We start from the raw sequence: 15,645 nt of genomic DNA on the forward strand, positions 1-15,645 counted from the left end.
AAAAGAAAAAGAAAAAAAAAAAAGCCTCCTCTGCGGCTCCGTCAAAGCCATTACCTCACCTTGTACTAAAGAAAATAACAAAAAATAAATAAAAATAAGCTCAAGTCAGCGGAAAAAAAAGAGGTGAGAGGATGCTCAGATAGGGATGCTGGACAGGGAGGAAGGCAAAAATGCAGCCAAAAATGGCTTTACAGGTAGCAGGTGGGGATGGGAAAGGAGGAAAAAGGCAGCAGGATCCTGGCTCGGGAACACGAGCATCTCAGCAGGTGGAAAATGGGGGAATTTGGGGGGAAAGGGGCTGGATTTGGGTATGAAAGTTGCAGGTGTTGAAAAAAAACGCAGGTGGGGATTTATTCCCTGCCCCACCCAAAACGGCCAAAATTAGTTGCAGATGGGGAAAAAATAATAAAATTTAAAAAAAAAAAAAAAAAAACAACAACCAAAAAGGGGTGAAAAAATGTACAAAAAATCAGGTACAGCGAGTATGCTAAAAAAAAAGTTAAAAAGGTTAAAACCCACGCAAAATAATTACGTTAAAATATGTAAAAATGTAAAATAAAATGTTAAAAAATACGATTAAAAATATGGTTTCAAATCTTTTTAAAGGAAAGGAAAAAAGAAGGTAAAAATAAAATTGGGGTGGTGGAAAAAAGGCAAAAAAAACCCCCCACGCTTTTGTGCAAGACTCCCGGTTGAAGCGAAGATTTTCGAGGCGCGCGTCGCTCCGTGATGTGCATCACCTCCCCGTCCCTTTGCAGACGGGATTTCTGGGATTTTTGCTTCTTTAGGAAGAAAATCCTTTGCTGGAGCGAGTGGCTGCTCACCAGGCGCCGCAGGGGCTTCCCACAGGTTTAAATGCGATAATCCCCCTTGCTTTCGGGTTTTTTTGAAGGCTATGGCCAGATACATCAACTCTAGAGAGCGACCACAGGGAAGAGGTCTTCAGGGCAAGAAAATCTCCTAAATCAGCGATATTTCCCCTGGTCCTGAGCATTGCACTGGGAAATTTCTCTTGGGCCATCACCCGTGCTGAAATCTGGGGGTCTGAGCCCAAAAATGTGCCCAGGACACCAGGAGTTGGGGGTTTTCATTGATCCTACTGAAAAAATCAATGGCATCAGGCAATTTTTAATCTGTGATTGTCTTCAAAAATATTTTTTATACTTTTTAAAAAAAAAACTTGTATTTTTATATTTTTCCATTGTTGTTCCTGATATAATCACCTAAAAAGCACTTTTTTGGGGGTGGGGGTGGTAAAGCTGCTTTTATCCCTTTATGTGTGGAAAATTCTGAAAAGTCAACATCGCCCCCCCATTTTTAATACTTTTTAAAAATATAGTTATATAGCAAGTAAATGAATATTATTATTTTTTTCAATTGTCCATGATGTAACCGCCTAGAAAGCACTTTTAGGGGGGGCAAAGTTGCTTTCATCATTTTCCATACCTATTTTTAAAACAAGCTCTTTCTGCTAACAATGAAATGGCTGAAGCCTTTCTCTTAGCTTTTTCTTTTAATTTATTTAAAAAAATTATTAAATAAATGCAGAATTTTATGCAGACTCTTTAATTTTCAACAGGTAGAGTTGCCTGGCCAGTGTGATCACGCTCGGTATAAATGATGCTCCTTATTACCCCCTTTAGCAGAACCAGGTGATTATTAGATCTTTTTTTTTTTCCTCCAAAATGCTGCTTTTCCCACCATTTCTGCTCCCTTTTAGCCAAATGCTGACAGTGAGGGTGATAGCTTGCATAGCCTCTGCAGTAAAATATTAATGCAAAATTCCTCCAAACCCCTTTTTTAGCACTTTTCTCGCCGAAACGGTCCCCTTGAGGAGGAAGAGCTGGTTGTAGCTCTGATAAATGATTTTTTTTTTATTTCTCACCCACCCTCCCATCTAGGAAAAATCCCCCATCTTTAGGAAATTTGTGCAATTTACTGTTCCAACCCTTAGAAATCCCAGATTTCCCGGTGAAAAGCTCACAGCAGTCACAGCGTTGAGTCAAAGAAAAAAAATTTAAAAAAGCAACTCTTGGCTGCAGCTTTTTCTCCAAACCCATCAAACTGCAGGAAAAATGCTTGAGCAACCCCCTCGATAGAGGGAAAAAGGAAGGATTTGGCCAAAACCGCTCCTGAGGGTCCCCAGAACTGAACGTATTGCGGTGAGGGGCAGGTAAGGGCCACGAATGGGGAAGGTAGAGGGGACGTCTCCATAGGATGCCTGCAGAAAATCTCAGCTATTTCAGAATTCCCTTAAATTGCCCATTAGGACTAAAACGGCGTTGCGGCTCCCTGCCGCGTAAGCGAGAAAGGGGGCGTATTTCAAGGTGGGGGGGGAAGGAAAAAAAAAAAAAAAATTGGAAAAAAAAAAAACACCTTCTCGGAGCAGAGCAGTGAAGCGAGCAAATGATGACACAGAAGTTGGAGGAGCCATAAAAACCCCACCGAGGTGTCATTTGTGAGAAGTGACCTTTTCCCACCGAAGGAGATGAGTGGAAAGGAGACCCAGGTGGCTTGGGGGGGGGGGGGGGCGCGTTAAAGTCGATTTATTTATTTTAGCTTGCAGAGAACAAGGTTGATTTTTTTTTTCCTGGGAAGGGAGATTTTTCTGCTTATGCAGCCAGAAAATGGGGGAAACCCTCAAAATTTCCCGTATGAACCCCCCAAAAAAGCTGCTTTGAACACGGAGCCGGTTCAGCGCTCAATCCAAATCATCCCCATTCAGTCGCTGTAGCCAGGAAAGATGGAATTTGTGAATTTGCCCCTCCGAAAAATCTCGGGATGGTCTGCAAGGCATGGAACTGCCTCCAAAATCCAACCCCAACCCCACATCCAGCCCACTGGGGTGCTCCAGTAGAGTTTCTCTTGGACAAGCCCTTCTTTTAATAACTTAACTCCATAATGATGCTCAGAAAAGTTATTCAACCCCTTAGAGCAACGCTGGAGGTCAAGTCTTCCCCCTCTCCAGCACCAGGTTGCCAAAAAACGCCGTAAAAATAAACCAAAAGGCCATTCCTGTGGCTAAACCAGGACGGGTTCAGCCAGATGTTTCCCCTTTCCATCTTACTAACCCACTGGCTGCAAACACGCTGGTGTGTCACCTCTCCAAGACGACCCCATGACCCCAAAATAAGCCAGGTAGAGGAAAAAAACCCAAATTGTTGGACCCTTCAATCCTGGAGATGGTGTCAAGAAGGGTTTAAATTTTTGCCAGTCTCTGAAGAGAACGTTTTGGGGTGAAATACTTCGTAACGGTCATTATTTTGGAAGGCGGGATAATTAACGCGGGAGCTGGGTGTCACAGGGGGTCTGGAGGAGCTCAGGGGTGCTGGGGGACACTCACCTGCGGGGTGTCTTGGTAGGGAGGAGGGGGCACCGTCTGGGTGGCCATCATCGTCAGAGCCGGTGCCGGGGAGACATGGTGCATCCTGGGTGGGAGTCACATCGAGAACCTGCGGGCGGGAGAGATGCCATGGGATTAAGGGGGATCTCCCCCAGGAAAAATCTTGCAGAAAGAAGAAAAAAAAAAAATGGGGGGTGGGGGGGAAAAAGGAGAGCTGACATTTCTCGCACGAGCCCCCTGGCACAGTGCTCCACTTCTGGAAGAAAGTGCTTCCACTTTCTGGAAGAAACCCAAGGTGATTTGAGGACTATGTGAGATTCGTGATTTGGGGTAAGGAGTGCATCGGGGTGAAGAGAAGAGGGTCACGGGCCAGAAGATCTTCCACTGGAGAGCAGCCAGACCAGGGCAGGGCTCTTGAAGATGATGGCTGCCACCGGTGACCCTCACTGTATTTCCTCCCTTGGGAACCTTGGTGCATCCAGGGCATTTTCTTTCCGCTCCTCATGCCTCTAACCACAGTGCCTAAAAGAGGATTTCCATCCCTTTTCCAGTTATTCCTCCTTTTTGGAAGCAGGAAGACAAGTCATAAATGCAGAACTTTCCGTTTTCTGAAAATATACACTAAAAAAAAAAACCCAGACAATGTGTCTCTCTGCTTTTGGCCACCATGGAGTCACATCCTCAAGCACAGCATGCTCATTCCAAAGGGACATTGAATATCCACCGTTGGGTTGACCAACACAGTTGGTCAACTCCTACGTTGAGTTGACCAACACAGTTGACTCCGGCGTTGAGCTGACCAACTCCGTGGAGACTGAATACACTGAAGTGAGGAAAGAGGGTTCAAACCCTCACTTGATCTGAACTGGGGACCAAACTCTGCTTTTGCACGTCCCATATGGACATCCTGGAACCCAGGAGGCAGTCTGAGACGTGCCACCCTCAACCTCTCTTGCTCTGCTTTCCATAAATTCATAGTTATCTGAGGGGGGAACAGATTTTTTTTTTTTTTTTTTTTTGTATCTTCAGGTGCCAGGAAATGGGGAAAAAAAGAGAGGCACCAGGAAGGGATAAAACTGTTGAGGAGCTCTTGGCTGGATGCTGTCTCCAAGGGTAAACCTACTAGCAGATGTAACCAAAAAAGCAACTCTTGACCCCAAAACACCTCCTCTCTGATTATTTCACTGCAGCTGTGTGGTTGCTTCAGAAGAAAAGCCAATAACCTTGATTAAATCCTCAAAAAAAAACCCCTTTCCTGAGTCCTTTGTGAGGCTCTGAGCTCTACTTTGAGCCAACTCACAAAGCCACCTAGCAAAAAAGCCCGAGAGCCTCCAGAAGTGCATTTCTCCCTGCAGTGACCCATTTTGGTAAGAGATGACCCCATCCTGTTGCGATGCCCATCAATGTGTTGGGCTCCCCACCAGCTTCTCATCTGGAGAAGAGCCACAGCTCCATCCCATGAAGAAATGCAAAAAGTTGTGTAAAGTCCTCCGTTATTGTGAGGGAATCTACCAAAAAATTGCGTCAGCGTCACTTTTGCTGTGAACTGGTGACACCCAGGATGGAACGCGTTCGCGTGGGGCAGAGGAACGGGGACACCCATGAGTTCAAGAAAAAACAAGGCACATTTGGGGTCTTCAGATCGGTCTCCACTGTTTTTTGGGGGGAAAATTCACAATATTTTGGTCTCCTCCACGAGGTCCACAGTTGTTTGGGAGAAGATTCACAACATTCTGGTCTTCTCCACAAATTTTCGGGCTTGACAGGAACCACCAGGTACCAAGTGCAGAGATGCAATGGAAAGCCAAGTGATGTCTGCATGCATCAACCACTCTTATTATTTTGCATTAATAAATTAATTGGGTTTTTTCACTTTGCACTACTACAGGTGACCCATGAATTGAGGATTAAGAGAGCACACCCAAAATCCTGTGCACTGGGAAGGTAGACCGGCGTCCTTGCATGACACAGACCTCTTGCAGCGAGAAGGATATTGCATTTATGGGATTAAAACGATGCTTTTCATCTGTTTCCCCCAACAGCAAACTAGTGGGAGGCCAAATTATCCGCTCCTGAGTGAACTCCAGCTTAAAATCTTCAGTGTCCGATGTCAAAACCCAGCTCGCAGCTGCAGGCACGCAAGCGTGCGCATCCTCGAGGGGAATACCAAGGGGAAAACCTCCCCACCAGAAATAGCTGCAGCTGGAGAAAAGCAGAATTTAGCACCATAATGGTCTAGACATCTCGGTAAGAAGCTAAAAAAAAATAATAAAAAAAAAAAGAGATGGCTATTTTGGGAAAAAAAACCCTGCTTGGCATCTATTGTTCATGCCAGGAGTGAGCCTACCTCTAGCGCGTGGCAATTTCTGGTGGGGTGCAAGCTTCTTGGACGAATAATTTCCCAGAAGATGGCAGTCCGGAGCCCAATTTAATTGCCAGATATCATCTAACCTGCTAAAATCAAGCCTTTCGCCGAGGCCTTATGGGTGTTGATTTGTTTGGAGAATAGGACTTAGAGCCAAATGTTGTGTAAAAAAAAAAAAAAAAAAAAAAGATAAAAATGAGAGACAGCTGTTGCCAATAGTGGTATATTTATCTGGGGGGAAACAAATGCACTCGGGTGCCATAAATATCTGGGGAAGCGCCTGGTGCCCGCGGGAAAAACTGGACGGGTGTTTCACGCTGGAGCCCCTGGCCATGAATCTCGGGATACGGTACAAAACTGTCAGCCCCATGGATTTATTGGCAGCCAAATGCAGAGAAAGGTGGAAAGCTGCTATTTTATGCATTAATCCTTTCTCTTTTTTTCTATTTTTTTTATTTTACGCATTAATCTGCTCCTTTCCCCCCCCCCTCTTTTTTTCCCCCCCACCTCTTAAATCAATTCAGCCACATCAGCTCTTGACCATAGGCATCCAGATGATGGAAGGAGCAGAGCATCGCCAACCCCCCAGCAACCCCCTTGCAGAACAGGGCAAGGCGACGATCAAATCTTGGGCAAAGAGAAGATTTTTGGGGGGGCTGGGGGTCGAGGAGGGCAGGAATCGCAGCCAACTCTCAGGGCGCTTGCACCGAGGAACGAAATGGTGAGCAATAAAACCCCATAAAGGCTCCTTCATTTCCGCCAGCAGCAGTACTTTAGGTTTTGGCAGCAACCTGAGATCAAAGTATCCTAAATTTCCTTATGAAATAAAATTATTTCAGCTATTGCTGAAATATCGCCATTAAGTTGGAAATGTATTTCCCAAAGAGCTTGCATCTACCTAAAAGAGCCTCAGATTTATCGGCTGCTTTTTTTTTGCCAGCAATATATTATGTCCTCTTTCAGATAAAAATAATTAAAGATTAAGTTGAGAAGTCGAGCTGGTGGGTTTTTTTCAGCGTGGTCACTGATGCCTTAAAACATTTAAAAAATCCAAGTATTGCAGACAGTCGTCCACACCCCCCCAGGTGAATATGACCTCCTTGATTAATGAAACAGCCGCAAAACCATATTAGAAATAGAACTGAATGCAAAAAAAAAATTAAAAATCATATTGTTGCGACTCCACATTATCATTTTTAATGGCTAATATTATATTAGCTTTGCAAGGTGCAACTCTTCTTTCCAAATCAGTGGGAAAATGGGGACAGTTTTTTCTAGCTCCTTCAGCAGCTTCTCCCTCAGAGCCAAACATGCAATTGATAACGGAGGATCCCACGTCAGAAATCAGAAAATCAGCTTTTCAGGCGTTTCCTCTTCTCTACCCAAAGTTTCAAATTTATTGGAGATACCTGAGGATCTTTTTTTCCAGCCATGGGACGGTATTTCTCTGTATTAAAGAGCAGGCTGCCTCTTCTAACGGTTTGCTTTTTTTTTTTTTTTTTTTTTTAAGAGGGGACACTTTGGAATTTGCAGTGATGCTGTGCTAGCCATGCTCCCTCCCCAGCAGGCTGCAAGTTTTTTTATGTCACCGTCTTCACAGAGGGCTTGTGCGTGCTGAAGTTTATGATATATGCATTCATCTAGGTTAAAATGAAGAAATATAGCTGAGGGGGGAGGGAGAGGCACCTCCAGAGAACGATACATCTCGCTCTGAACTGCCAGCAAGGACAGGTTCACCCTCGGCGGGTGATGCTGACTCTTCATCGGCCATAAAGTGAATCGAGAGCGACCCTCCTGCTCTTCAACTTCTCCTTTCTACCCACCAACCTTCACCCTTTTTGCTTGTTTTTACCAAAATTCATCCGTCACCCTGAAAGATGAACACAAGCTTTTCACAAGCTATTCGAGGAACCCCCTTGTGCCACCCTGAACTCAGGAAAAATAAGCTGAATGCTATTAAATGATTGAAAATGTGGAAGAATCCCGTTTTTCAAGACGACATCACCCATTCCCGGTTATTCCTCATGTTCAAAGTTGCTTCCAAGGGGGCTCACACGATGCCTCACCTGAGGCTCTCAGGAGCATCTGTGCAAGAAATACCACCGAGTATTTTTAATTTTTTAGGGATATTTGGTAGCCAAGTTTCCTCTCCCCAAACCCAGGAGGTTTTTTGCACTGGGAGCATCCTTTGCTTTCAGCCAAGATGCTGATTCCGTAAATTCTGATGTCTGTACCCTTCCCAGCATCCAGTTATTTCCCAACAAAAAAGGACGAAGCGAGTCCGCACTTCTGCTACAACCATGGGCTAAAGCAGATGGACGCTGGGTATTTCTGCAGGATAAACCCCAGACCAGAGCAAACCCTTTGGCAATTTTTCTCCTAAAAAAGCTCTCGGCAAATGCATAAGCACCAGGCTAAAAGGGAGAGGGAAATGCCGTGTTGGACAATGCTAAAAACATCCTGCCAAGCACCAGTTTGGTTCATCAGTGGCTGGGACATCTCCCCTGGGTACGGGTGAAACAGCATTTACTCATTTAATATTTGCAAATCCTTCTACCAACTCCAGCTCCATAGAAAGGGGGGAGCTGCTACAGCGAATTTCCAATGAGAACAACAATTACCGCTAAATATTTCTCTCCTCTCCAAAGATACCCATCCCTAAAAGGCTCCAGGGATATCTATGCAACATAAACACGAGAATAAAATCTGCAAGAGCCAGTCACAGTTTTAGTAGACAAGGTTAATGTACCTTGAACGGCAGCATTAAACAACTTTGTTCTTGGTTTTTGTTTTTTTTTTTTTTTAAGTGGAGAGCTGAGATACCTACATAGATTTTAAAGTGTTATTCTTATAAAGAAAGACCATTAAAGCACCTTCCAAAACAAACTGGCACAGGGAAACATCAAAGAAGCATCTTCAAAGTAACCTGGAAACCTGCAGTTTGTGCAATCCAGCCCCTGGCCCAACGAAAGTTCCCCAAAGAGCAACCTGTGAATTTTTTCAGAGGGCAAATCAAAAAGCTTTGAAGCGACATGTAGCCGAGAAACCCCCCAAAACGCACAAACTTCTCTTGACGGACACAAATTGTCCAGGAGAAGTTTCTGATTGCCTTGACAGCGCTTGCAAAACACAGCGAGCAGATCAATCTCCCAACAGTTCTTCATGGCAAGCAATTAACTGTGAATAATTTATGATCAAAATCTTGCCCGACGCTTTCAAACCTTGCCTCACGCTCTTTGTTCTCCATCACTAATCCCGTGCAGGAGGAATCGCTGAGCACACCCATCCCCATCACACAAACACCAAATCTCCATCCCACGCCAGTCCTGCAACGGGAAGGTCCCAGCCCAAAGGTCCCAGCCGGGTTCAGAGGTGCTTCTTGAAGGACAAAGAAGACAACGGTAGATAAATGTGATGAGTTTTGGAGAGATGGGTTGGAAGAAGAGGCTTAAGTATGGGTCTGAGATTAACGAGGTGCTGGGAAAACAGGAGACTGGTTTTTACACATCTTCTGTCCCACCAGCAAAGGCCACATCACAGCTCTTGCTTCGAGGAAGGGCAGCCGAGAAGGAACATGCTCAAAACCAGTCTCGCTCAGCAAAAATTCCACCATCAGCCACGTTCTTTCATCCCAAACTGACAGCTGCAGTCCTCCACCGATTTCTCAGCTGCTGTGAGTCTTGCAAAGCGCAAATCAGACCAACGCCAGCGCAGAACTCAACAGAGCAGCGTGCCGATGGTCACGGCCAAGGTTCCACCACAACCTACACAATGACATTTTGCAACCCTGGCCGCAGCCCATATATTTATTTTATAAAAAAATAAACCCTCGCCGTTGCACCCCGTGAGCAACGCTGCCGTTTTTAACAACGCCTTTGGGGGGTGTTTTATTTTGCAAATCAAAGCCTGCGGGCTTCGTGCCAATCTCCCAACACCCGCACAAGTAATTGCACCAGGTGAACACCAACAGGCACCTACTCTTCGGTGGGCTTGCGGCAATCGGGCTAAAAGCAGCAGGACCTCAGCCGCCTGCAGAAGCGCGGGCGAGAGGGGTGCAGGAGCGTGCAAAGCATTCCCCACCCGTGGGAAAGCCTGGAAAACCCAGCAATGCCGCAGCACACCTAATAAAACCCTCTCCTCCCTTAAATCTGCCTCGTTTCTTACTACATCCTGCCATCATGCTTGCAAATTTTCCCTTTGGGAGAGGGAAAGAAATCCCTCTGGAGCCGGCTGTTTTCCTCTTTCCCATATGGCAGATAAATCAGCGCTCCCAACTTGCTGAGTTTCCGCTTCGCATCCCTCTCTTGCAGCTCTCCGGCTCCTCCCGGTCTTCACCTCCCCGCTGAATTTCCTTTTAAAATGCAAAATTCCCCATCAGAAATGGCTCTACAAACCAGAAGAGAGAAAGGAGGTTTTCCTTGAGGCGTGTCAGGCTTCCCAGGATCAGCAGAGAATTGTCCCCATCCAAGCCCTGAGCCAAGACACCGACGATCGCAACGATTCATCGCCTCCATTTAAACATTCTTCATTTGCCCACTTAAAAGCAACTTTTCTGCCGTATTTCCAACCTCAATGACAAAAGACAGCTTTGAGACCTAACACGGTGATTTACACATGCTCCAGCTAGCACAGGAGTCACAAATAGTTTTAAACTCCTTTAATTATGCTTAACGACACTATCTTCTCCATTTACTCCAAATGGTAGACCCTAAGAGATGTTCAGCCTGGTCTGAACTTGAGACAATGAGAAAATTTGGGACAAAAAAAAGGACTGGGAAGTGTTTACAGTGTGCCACCGATGTTCCAAGGTGGGGTTTTATTTCAACTTGTTTTGCATAATGACAAAACGTATGACCTGGCCTTGGAGATGCATCTCTGGGGACGTTGGGGCTTCAGGAGGAAAGCTGAAATGGTTTTGTGCCTGGAAAATGAAGGGAGGCCAAGGGGAACCAAGTTATTTCTTGGAAGATGTCTTCAGGATAGATAATTTGTACCATTAACCATTTAGAGCAATGGCAGCCTCCTGTTCCAGAAGGTCATTAGGTGGACACCCAATCACCACATCGTTCTGTGCCTCTAGCGGGAGGTGTCTGGACCTTGCTGGCACGATTTGCTGACTAGGCTGGGTTTGGTCTTCTCATTGGAGATGCTTTCCAGGCCAGGTTGTGCTCGTGTCCTCCACAGCGATGTGCTCGTGTCCTCCACAGCGATGTGCTCGTGTCCTCCACGGGCTCAGTTTATTCCAAGGGGAACAACCCAATGTGCCCAAAGTACGTCGCTGAGCACCAGGCACTGGGCAGCTCGCACCAAAATATTAATTAGAAAGAGAGCATCAAGGCAGGGAGAATCTCCCCAGAAAGAGGTCCTTGTGGGGACCCCAAGCCCCCCCAAAGCCACCAGAGAAGTCATTTCAAAGCGAACCTAACCTGTACCTTTGTCAGAAGGGGGGTAAAACCAGACTAATGAGAAATTCAGCTGCTTCATCACATCCTTAATCCTGGGGGTTTTTTTGGACCAAGGGAAGGTCACCAGCAAGAATCAGGGCTGAAAGGGCAGCCTGGGGGAAATAATCCTGCCGTATCGGCTGCTCTTTATTAAAAGGGACTTTCAGAGGAGGCAAGACTCAAAAAGCTCAAACAAAAGATGCTCTGCTGTGCCACGGACTGAAAAAAAGCTTTTGGGTTTTCCCCTGAGATGCCCCCACCCTAAATATCACCAGTTTAGGAAGGGAACAGGCACTTTTTCACGATATTTGCACAAACTGAAGGCGGCACCCCCGTTTTCAGTGACCAAAACCTTCCCTTTGCTCCTTTAGGAGGCAACTTGCTGCCAAGAGATTTTATTTTCTCTGTCACCTGCCGGGTGCCCATGGTTTTGGCACAGATCGACACATCTGTCACTCTGTCAAGCCCTAATTTTAGCGATCAGGGTTGACTAAAGGACTGCGAGACCCCTGGTTTCACGTACATCTTATTTTAAGCTCCGTGTTTCAGTTATTTTTAGCCGGTGACCATTTCTCCACATCCTACTGACGTGCCAAAATTCTGCAGTGATAACAGCCCATATTTCAGGGTATTTTTACAAAAACATATCTGTGTTTTCCTCCAGGCTGGCTACGGCTTGTAAGGCTCTTAACAACATGTTATCAGCACTTGAGTTTTAAATCAAGACTCCCTGAGTTCTAAAAAAACCAAAAGAAAACGTATCAAAAAGGTGTAATTCCCCCTTAAATGCTCACTGGATTTAGGGAATGGGTGATATAATTTGGTGATACAATATGGAGCAGAAATTCCCCCAGATAAAGCCGCACCGAGGTCACGACTCACCGCATCCCACTCGATTAATATGTATAATTGCACAGTTAATATATATAATTTCCTAAGTAATACAAAGCAAAGCCGCCTTACCGTTTGGGGGGTGCTCAAGGAGCTGCTGCCCTGAAACGTCCTCCCGCCGCCCCGAAACCAAGATTTTCTGGGTAGGGATCACAACCTGGGAAAGCAAAGGATGAAATGGTTGAATATTGAGAGAATAATTGAGATATTAAGCTCAGGGTGAAGCTTTCTGCACTAGGGAAGGTCTTTGAGTGGTGTCAGCGAGGCTGCGGTGGGCAAGCATGCTCTTAATGCACTTTTTTTTTTTGCAGGACAGTGGGGAAAATAGGAGGAATCAAAGAAAACTTAGGTGGGAGTATCCTCTTGAAGGTAGAACCAGGGCTGATGGCTGAGCTAGATCAGACCCCCAGTGTTTTGCCTGGGCAGGTGTGAACATTTCCATGGAAGGACAAAAAATAAATCAGATTTTTAGCTGTCGAACCCAGGTGTGTCCAGAAAACGAAGGCGTGCTTGCTGCTGGTCTATCCGCCAAGGATGAAGGGTGACGCAGTCTCGTCCCGTCCTTTTCGGCTCCTGGGGGATGGCAAATCCCTGGCACGAGATCTCACTGAGGGTCAGTGGTACAATCCAGGTCTGAAAAGGAGAAAAAAGGGAAAAAGCAATGGAACAGCGTTGCTGTTGGCCGTGCCACCATTGCACGCCGGCTGCCGCCATCCCTCTGGTTAATTATAATCTTCTCTTGAGTGTAAATGTGCTTTTATACTCGGGCTCGGATGACGGGAACCAGGGAAGAGCCATTAACTCAAGCACAGGGGAGCTCCCAGCTGCTATTGAATAGGGGAAAGTCCACACAGATGTTAGAGGTGATGTGGCATCTACCTGGGATTTGGCTTTTATGGAAGCTGGGATTTCTAGACCCACCTATGCAGATCCAGTGGGAAAAAAAAAGATGGACTGAGCAAGGATCAGCATGACCGCGGGGGTGGGGGTGGGGTGTCTGACTGCAGAAAAAGGAATAAAAGAGAGAAAATTCCCCAGATCTCTGAATATACATCACCTCTAGCGAGCCACTCAGATCTCCAATATACATCTGAGAAATGTCCCTTGATATACATCACCTCCAGATATTACCTCTATGTTAGGTGATAAACATCACCTGAGATCTCTGATATATGTCTGATATATCTACCTTGATATATATCACCTGGTAGAGAGCTCCTCAGATCTCCCATATATGTCTGATATATGCCCCTTGATACACATAATCTCTGTTGAGCTCCTCAGATCTTCAGTATACATCTGATATATCTACCTTGATACAAATCACCTCCAGACAGCTCCTCACCGATATACATCTGACATATACACCTCTGATATATGTCACCTGGCTGGAGCTCCTCAAATCTCCATTATATATCTGATACATCTAGCACGACGTACATCACCTCTAGAGAGCTCCTCAGATCTCTGATATATATTTGATGTATGTCCCTTGATACACGTCACCTCTAGAGAGCTCCTCACATCTTCAATATACATCCGATATAGCTACCTTGATATACATAACGGGTACAGAGCTCCTCGGACTGCTGATGTATGTCTAGTAGATATATAGATACACACCCCTTGATCTGCTGAGCTGCTCGGATTCAAATGCACATCTGATAGACGCAACTCTAAGATACACATCACCCCTAGAGAGCTCCTCCGACCCCCAACATACACCTGAGATACGCACCATAACGCACACCATCTCCAGAGAGCTCCTCTCTGCTATACGTCCCCAGCAGAGAGCTATACCTTGCGTGGTGAGGCTGCACCAGGGATCCAGCAGAACTGTTTCCCCTGGATTTAATTCCATCCCCAACCCCTTGCAGTAACGATGCTCACATTTCCGTGCCCTCACAGCCTGCATCCATCACCGCAGCTCCAAGTAGTATGTTCCTAAGTAGTAGTATGCAGTAAGTATGGAGTAAGGACGGCTCCAAAAGACAGAAGTATACGGGGCAGCTTGTATAGGAAGTGCCATTTCTGGAAAACTGGGTATCACCGAGGCCACTGCCCAAGGAGATCTATGGAAGCAGCTGGATTTCAAGGCAAAATGGGGCAGCAACATCCCAACGTGGAAAACCTGGAGTAAGGGGCGAAAGGTCAAGATAGAAGATATCTGCCTCTTGACTTCTAGGCAAGCGTAGGTCCAACCGAGGATGCTTAGAAGGGGCTCGAGTCCAAAACGCTTCCACCACAACAGCAGCTGAAATATTAAGGATATTTTTGATCAAGAACACATAAATCCCTACGGGCTGGAGCCTTGGAGAAGGATGCACGGGCTGACGCCAAATACACACCAAGGACCCAAGACTTGATTTGCGTTGGATTTGTCTGACAACATGATGAAAAAGTTCACGTCTTGCAGCAATCCTTAATCTCTGTAAAGACTTTCTTCCATCACATGGGAGAGAGTTTTGTCATCTGGGCTCACCCATGTGAACAAAACAATAGGACTGGAGGAAAAGGAGCAGCTAAATAAGGCTCCCCAGTGCTAAAACAGCTCTAGGAGACTGATTTCCATCCTTGGAGGCAATCAGGGCTGAGGTCTTGGGTGCTGTGTGCAGGTAGGACAAAAATATGGGTTTGTGCAGCTTCTGCAGAAAAGATGCCACATCTGTCTCCATCGTGAAGAGCACCAAGAGCCAACTCCACCGGGGACATCTCCCTGAACACCCTTGCCGAGGCAGATAAGTCTTTTTGAGCCGGTGCACACTTTTAGCAACTTCAAAAGGCATCCTTTGAAGTTTAGCGGAGGCCTTTGAAGTCTTCCTGACGCGAGAGGGAATGGAGGACATGCCTCCTTCAGGATGCTCCACCGCAGGCAATGCAAACCAGCAAGATACAGGGTGTCCCGGGCACTCGTGGTCGCATGGAGCAGGTGCCCGAGTGTCATAAATCAGACACCATTTATGACAAGCCATCAATCCCCCAAAATGCCTGAATCAATACCCCCAAAAGCCCAAAATCCTGATCTACTTGACCTGAGTAACATCCAACAGCGGAGACGGGAACCCAGCATCCCAGGACCTCAGCCTGTACCCACGCTGCAAAAAGCCAAGAGCATCCGGGTTAATAAAGATTTAATTAAGTGTGAGGGAATGCTAATAAAGCTGACATTCAGCAAACCAAAACTGAGGATTTCTGAAAAAAAAAAAAAAAAAATGTCTAGGATTTTAAAGCAAGAAGCCTTTTCCTGGCTCATCACCTTGCTTCCTATGTGAGCAGACCACGATGCTTCCAACCTGCTTGTATCAATGCTGTTTACATTGTGACTATAATTTTTGGATAAATTTAATGCTGGCTCCTCTGACTTCAGCAGAAACCACAAATAGTGAAATGCCCAATAATGCTGCTGTTTTCTGCCGGAGTGTTTTCATAGCCCATGCTGCACCCAGGAGCAAGCTGTACAAACCCCACACCTAGGGGACAACTGAAGAAACGCTGTAGGCATGAAATAAAACAGTATAAATGCACAAATCAAAGCTCCAATTTCAGTTTAACTCTTTAAGGAGCTCCAAGGGGCGAGTGCGACTCTCCAACACCCGCTGCCA

The 15,645-nt window shown here is 45.9% G+C and overlaps 1 protein-coding gene across 2 annotated transcripts in view; it reads right to left on the reverse strand.

The window, feature by feature from the left end:
• Positions 1-15,645, reverse strand: part of PKNOX2 (PBX/knotted 1 homeobox 2) — a 90,395-nt gene that overhangs the window by 23,559 nt on the left and 51,191 nt on the right. For both annotated transcript variants that reach the window (XM_080366971.1, XM_080366972.1), the window contains exons 2-4: positions 12,525-12,676; positions 12,116-12,200; positions 3,344-3,452 (exon numbers count right to left, since the gene is read on the reverse strand). In XM_080366971.1, coding sequence (XP_080223097.1) covers positions 3,344-3,427 — 84 coding nt within the window. In that variant the 5' untranslated portion in view covers positions 3,428-3,452; positions 12,116-12,200; positions 12,525-12,676. The remainder of the gene's footprint in view (positions 1-3,343; positions 3,453-12,115; positions 12,201-12,524; positions 12,677-15,645) is intronic.

This window comes from Falco punctatus (assembly GCF_963210335.1).
Source record: "Falco punctatus genome assembly, chromosome: 16".
NCBI lineage: Eukaryota > Metazoa > Chordata > Aves > Falconiformes > Falconidae > Falco > Falco punctatus.